The 7231-nt window shown below is 39.0% G+C and overlaps 1 protein-coding gene across 13 annotated transcripts in view; it reads right to left on the bottom strand.

The window, feature by feature from the left end:
• The window catches only part of ttc3 (tetratricopeptide repeat domain 3), a 43436-nt gene that overhangs the window by 549 nt on the left and 35656 nt on the right, over positions 1–7231 (bottom strand). For all 13 annotated transcript variants that reach the window (XM_051121047.1, XM_051121045.1, XM_051121040.1 and 10 more), the window contains 4 exons: positions 4352–4453; positions 4040–4266; positions 265–391; positions 40–180 (listed from right to left, as the gene is read on the bottom strand). In XM_051121047.1, coding sequence (XP_050977004.1) covers positions 40–180; positions 265–391; positions 4040–4266; positions 4352–4453 — 597 coding nt within the window. The remainder of the gene's footprint in view (positions 1–39; positions 181–264; positions 392–4039; positions 4267–4351; positions 4454–7231) is intronic.

Below are 7231 nucleotides of genomic sequence, written 5' to 3' on the forward strand. Positions count from 1 at the left end.
CACGAGCTCGGTGAGTTTAAGCGTGTGTGTGATTCTTACCGCCAGCGCCGTGTTGCGATGTTTCTCCGACGTGTTTCTCTTCCACGCGTGTGTGAGCGGCGGCGTCCCGGTCGCTCTGACAGCATCAGACGGAGTCGTCGTGTGACCCGGAGCGTCTCCACCTGTGATGTTCATCCGCTCCTGCAACAGGGAACCACATGGTCACTCCACAGCGCACACACACACACTCTCGCAAAACTGGGTGTGAGAGAGACAGTTACGTACACGCGCGTTCTCCTGATGGTCCAGGATGAGCTGAGCCACTCGGTTGATGACCTCATCGTAGGTCAGCGCGTTGAGAGCGCCTCCGCTGGACGAGCGAACTTCCTGGATGAACCTATTCAGCACCAGTCTACACAAACACACCAGCGTCATTTATTCATGTTTCTGAAAGTCTCTTCTGCTCAACAAACCTGCTTTTATTTCATCAAAAATACAGTAAAATTGTGAAATATTATAAGAATGTAAAACAGCTGTTTTCTATGTGAATATCTGTTAAAATGTAATTTATTCCTGTGATTTCAAAGCTGAATTTTCAGCATCATTACTCCAGTCTTCAGTGTCACATGATCCTTCAGAAATCATTCTAATATGCTGATTTGCTGCTCAACAAACATTTATGATCATTAGCAATGTTGAAAACAGTTTGGACTGAGTAAAATATATATATTTTTATTGACCAAGGCTGGATTAAATTGATCAAAAGTGACAGTAAAGACATTTATAACAGCACAAAAGATTTCTATTTGAAATAAATGCTGTTCTTTTGAACTTTCTATTGATCTGTGAATCCTGAAAAATAAAATGCATGACAGTTTCCACAAAAACATTGTGCAGCACAACTGTTTTCATCATTGATAATAATCGGAAATGTTTGTTGAGCAGCAAATCAGCATATTACAGGTTCATACAAATACTGTAAAATTAAATTCCAGGACATTGAAGGACTTTAAGCACTACTTTTTTGATTTTCAAGGACTTCAATCTGAGATCTCACTTACTGAACAATGTCTTATCTTTCAAATTCTAAAAAAAGATAAACACAAATAAAAATGGACATGCACATCTAAAGCATCACTTCTAAAGTTTTAGAAATTATTCCACACTTTTACTATAGTAAAACCACTAACTTTTCTTAAGGGATTTCTATTTGTATAAACTTTGCACTTTCTTCTTCGTTTTGTTTTTATAACTGTACTGCCTTAATGGTTTAATGTTTTCTAACATTTAAAATCAGAAAGAAGATTCACAAAAACACTCAGAAATCCTGATCTGAAACCAACGATTCCCCACGTGCGCTCACAATCTGAATCAAACGATTCATGATCCACACACTGAAGTCCAGATCTGAATAATCACCCACGGACCGTCATTTCAGATCACGACTCGGAACACGAATCACAAATCATTTGACTTCGATCAGAACTTTGCGTATTGCGAATCATTTTATTAAGATCGGGACTTCAAATTGTGTATTGCGAATCATTCATTTTGCAATATGATTCACAAATCTGTTCTGATCTAAATACGCTCCGAAGTCCTGATCTGAATCAAATGATTCGTGATACATGATTTGATGTCCCGAACCAAATGATTTGTCATACGTGATCAGATTGAAGAGCTTCGAAACAGTTCAGTTTTGCCATCACTACGTGCTTTTCAAAATCATTACAAGCGATGTCAAAATTCAAAAATTAATGTGTCATTTAATTCAGTTTGGTTTTTCACTTGTAACGAATGATCAAAGTCACAAATCTGAATCAATTAGAGCACGGCTCCAGCGTAAATGACTCAATTGAATCAGTTTGTCTGTTGCTCTTTTCGCGTCTTCAGTCTGTTTACACGACACTGTCAGCACTGATACTGGATTAGCTCACTAGTTTTATGACATTAACTGAAATAAGTGAAAAAGTATGATGTTTTTGAATTGGATGAACTTGTGAAAATGTGTGTACTTAAACACTTAAAAAAACAAACAAAAACAAAACACTTATTATTTCAAACACCTCTTCAGGTATAAGGCTATTTTCAAGGGTTTTCCAGATCTTACATTTCAAAAAGTCAAATTTAAATACTTTCAAGCACATCAAAGCAGAAGTCCACTTCCAAAACAAAGATTCACATATAATGTACTCACCTCCTTGTCATCCAAGATGTTCATGTCTGTCTTTCAACAGTTGTAAAAAAATTATGATTTGTTTTTTGGAGGAAAACATTTCAGGATTTTTCTCCATATAATGGACTGATATGGTGCCCCGAGTTTGAACTTCCAAAATGCAGTTTAAATGCAGCTTCAAACAATCACAAATGTGGTTGTAAACGATCCCAGCCGAGGAAGAAGGGTCTTATCTAGTGAAACCATCGGTTATTTAAAAAAAAAAAAAAAAACAAAACAAAAAACAAACACAATTTAAATACTTTTTAATGTCAAACGCTCGTCTTGTCTTTCTCTCCCTGAACTCTGTGTATTCTGGCTCAAGACAGTTAGTGTATGTCGAAAAACTCCAATCGTATTTTCTCCCTCAACTTCAAAAATCATTTCAAAATCATCCTACATCGCTGCAGAAGAACAGACACAGTGTTTGCAAAGAAGATCAAACACCCTTAACAAAAAAGGTAAAACAGTGATATAGAACGATTTTGAAGTTGAGGGGGAACATGAGATGGGAGTTTTTCAACATACACTAACTGACATGAACCAGAACAAAAAAAGTATATAAATTGTATTATTTTTGTTAAAGGGGTCATTGGATGTTGTTGTCAGTGTATGTACAAATCTACCCTATAATGATAAAAATCCATGCAGTGGTTTTTAATTAATCTGTAAAAATAATATCCCCTTTTTCAAATTGAGCCGTTCTCAGATGCCTGTCGTTGTGGCGTCACACAATAGTTGATTGACAAGAGCGTTTTTCCTCAGATCAGCTGTAACAGTCCGCCCTCTTTGTTTCGATGCCGGAGCAGGGATGTAAGTTAGACAAGAATATCTCCGATTGAGCGATTGAGGTGTTGTGTTGCTGGATGTAATAATGAACATAGTGGTCGTCATTTACTCCCGACATCTGAGCCGCTGAAGATGCAGTGGATTACGTTTGTTTGTGAAGGGAATATACTTTAATCGAAGTATATTATAGACTTTTCATTAAGACCCTAAAGAATCATATCAACTTGTGGAAAATGGACATCTGATGACCCCTTTAAAATAACCTATTGTTTTGTTAGATAAGACCCTTCTTCCTCAGCTGGGATCATTTACAACCGCATTTGTGATCGTCTGAAGCTGCATTTACACTGCATTTTGAAAGTTAAAAATCGGGGCACCATATCAGTCCATTATATGGAGAAAAACCCTGAAATGTTTTCCTCAAAAAACTATTTCTTTATGAACAAAGAAAGACATGAACATCTTGGATGACAAGGGGGTGAGTACATTATTTGTAAATTGTTGTTCTGGAAGTGAACTTCTCCTTTAAACACCTTGATTAGAATGATTTCTGAAGGATCATGTGACACTGAAGACTGGAGTAATGATGCTGAAAATTCAGCTGCGCATCACAGAAATAAATGACATTTTAACACATTCACTTAGAAGACAGTGGTTTTAAATCATAATAATGTCACTGTTTTTACTCATGAACGACGTTGACTGCTGGTCTGTGTGTGTATTTTGTGTGTGTGTGTGTGTGTGTGTGTGTGTGTGTGTGTGTGTGTGTGTGTGTGTGTGTACTTGTTTTTGCTACATTGTGGGGACCAAATGGCCCTCACAAGGATAGTAAAACCTGAAATTTTTGACATTGTTAAAAAATGATTAAAAATAGTAAATGATGTTTATCTGAAAGTGTAACGATGCAAACATGTTTTCTGTGAGGGCTAGGTTTAGGGTTAGGGTTGGGTTAGGGGATAGACAATATTGTTTTGTCAGCATAAAAACTATAGAAGTCTATGGAAAGTCCCCACAATTCACAAAAACAAACGTGTGTGTGTGTGTGTGTGTGTGCACCTGTTGTAATGAGGGAACATCATGTGCAGTCGCTCCAGGATCCTGTCGTACACAGTAAGGTGCTGTGGTGCTGAAGGCCGATGGCTCACAGGCTCTTCAGGAAGTCTGTCTGTGGGCTGCGGTGTGCCGCGTCCTGTGGGCGTGGCAGTGCGGGTGGGAGGAAGTGACCTGTGCGGACCGTAGAAGTGAGAGGTGGGTGGCTGAGGAACCGGAGGAGGAAGTATGGCCTGTGGGACACACACACACACCAATCAGATGACATGTCATGACCCTTGACCATTCTGTGAGCTCAGAGTGAGCTACAGCTCTCACCGGTAGAGCGGGTACTGTGGGGACGCTGGGAACACAGATATCAGGCAGTGAACACAATCTGGTGCCCTTCTTCACCTGATCCATCTGAGCCTCAAACTCCATCTGAAAGAAAGCACCGCACAATCAAGAGCTTGGATTGTGTCTCAATACCCAGTGCTGCACTACAGTGTGTGAACCCTAACTGCAGTCATCAAAACTCTAACTAAGGCAGTGATGCATTGTAGTTTATATACATTTAGGGGCAGCGCTTAGAAGCGGAGACAATGCACCTGGGTAACGACCTTAAAGCATGCAAATGAAGTATTCAGGTGTAGCAAACTGCCCCATTTCACCAGCTCTAATCCAATCAGCAGAACTACTGAAACACTGGAGCAGAGACGCCAAGAGCCGTTACAGACCAAAGCTGAGAGTGTCAGCAATCACTTACAATAAGACAACAGGAAATGACCAGGAAGCTCTTTTGTAGAACTTTGCTTGAAAAAAAAAAAAATCATTTGCCAGATGTCATATTTACCTTAAAGGAGAAGTCCACTTCCAAAACAAAGATTTACAGATAATGTACTCACCACCTTGTCATCCAAGATGTTCATGTCTTTCTTTCTTCAGTCGTAAAAAAAATTATGTTTTTGGAGAAAAACATTTCAGGATTTTTCTCCATATAATGGACTGATATGGTGCCTTGAGTTTGAACTTCCAAAATGCAGTTTAAATGCAGCTTCAAACGATCACAAATGCGGTTGTAAACATGCCCAGCCGAGGAAGAAGGGTCTTATCTAGCGAAACGTTCCGTTATTTACATTAAAATAATACAATTTATATACTTTTTAATGTCAAACGCTCGTCTTGTCTTTCTCTCCCTGAACTCTGTGTATTCTGGTTCAAGACAGTTAGTGTATGTTGAAAAACTCCAATCGTATTTTCTCCCTCGACTTCAAAAATCATTTCAGAATCATCCTACATCACTGCAGAAGAACAGACACAGTGTTTGCAAAGAAGATCAAACACCCTCAACAAAAAAGGTAAAACAGTGATATAGAACGATTTTGAAGTTGAGGGAGAACATGAGATGGGAGTTTTTCAACATACACTAACTGACATGAACTGGAACAAAAAAAGTATATAAATTGTATTATTTTTATTAAAACCGATGGTTTCGCTAGATAAGACCCTTCTTCCTCAGCTGGGATCGTTTACAACCGCATTTGTGATTGTTTGAAGCTGCATTTAAGCTGCATTTTGGAAGTTCAAACTAGGGCTGGGCGATATGGCTGAAAACTGTATCACGATATCAGCGTTTCATATCGTTCGATATCGATAATTATTGATATTTTTTATGACCCATTTAAAATAAGGACCAGGAGAAAAATATATTACATTTAAACATTTTTATTTTAAACTTAACCTTCCTCTGATCATAATCCCCTCAGTTATTAAGACAGAAATGTCAACAACCATGGAAAACTCAAATAATTAAAATGTAAACATAAGTCTAAAGTCACAATGAACACTTAATTATCTCTTAACATTTAAGGTGCAAAATGAAAGAAAATGTAAGAAATGCTTATTAAAGTGTAATAAAATGGTGCAAAGTGTTAAATATAAACAGAGAAATACGCCACTGCCTCCGTTATATCTTTGTCCCGTTCAGATTCTTTGTCATAAGGCACTGATGCAGAGTACCTCTCCGTGGTGGTCTGCTGCTTGTGCGGTGTTGCAGCTACAGATGTTGTTGGTTGAATACGGATCAGGGATCGAAATTAACTTTTTTTACTTGGTAGCACTGGTGCTCCCAACTTCAAATAGTTAGGAGCAAGAACAAAAAAAAAAATAGGAGCACTAAATGAATATTAAGGTTGCATTAAATACAACTACACAACCTATAGCCTACAGCCTAGACGTGTTATGTAGTCTAATTTGCGCACATTGGGGAGTCGCTCTCTAACGTGGGGTATTAAAATTGCTTTTGAATGCGCGCGCGCGTTTTCTTTCGGTTTCGTTTTAACGATGGCGCGAAACTCGGCGGTGCTGAGCGTCCATTCTACAATACAAGACATTAATTTAACAAAACAGTTTGAAAGTGGGGGAGTTTTGAAAATTGTGTCCCCAGTGGAAATTACGCCCTTGCGTGAGTGAAACTCTGGAGCTGAGTTCTCATGTGATGTGAATGTGCCGCGTTGTACAGTTTATTGAGACGGAGGCGCCAGAATTGCGTCTGACAGAATGTGCGCTGTAGCACGAAATATAGTATATTTCTACAAAAGCAGATTGTGGAGACATTTTAATTGTCCACGGTCAAAAATCGTCATATCACACACCCCTAATTTCAATGTAGTTTACAAATCTGGAACGGAGGTTGGTTGAGAGAGAGAGAAACGGCCGGTTCCGAGTTTGAGCGGAGCAGTGTCAGTGACAGGGAGTGATCGACGGCTAATGTCTAAAATCTGCGTTAAAGTTAAGAATGTACAGATCGAGTTTCATTAGTTGTGTAATGTTGGAGAAAACGGCGAAACTGTCACTGTATCAGCTCACAGCGGTCTGGGCAGTAGTTCGGCTAGCGAAAGTTTTGTAAAGAAATTAAAACAAGTCGCACCACAATTTCTGGCACTCGCACAAATGCTTCCAAATATATTTTGAGGTCGCGCAGAATAAATTTTGGGAGCATATGCGAACAAAACGGTCGCAATTTCGAGCCCTGCGGCTGTGCTCCAAAGGGTGAGCGCGGCTAATGCGGTACATCAAGTTCGTGGTATCACCAGTCTTGGCGGGGACGACGGTGTTGCATAATTTGCAGACGACATTGTAATATCCAAAAAACTGCCATACTGGCGAGCTGACTTTTCCTCGTTTTGTTTGTTTGTTTTTTTTGTTTGTTTGTTTTTT

Source organism: Labeo rohita, chromosome 10 (assembly GCF_022985175.1).
Source record: "Labeo rohita strain BAU-BD-2019 chromosome 10, IGBB_LRoh.1.0, whole genome shotgun sequence".
In the NCBI taxonomy this organism is placed as follows: Eukaryota; Metazoa; Chordata; class Actinopteri; order Cypriniformes; family Cyprinidae; genus Labeo; species Labeo rohita.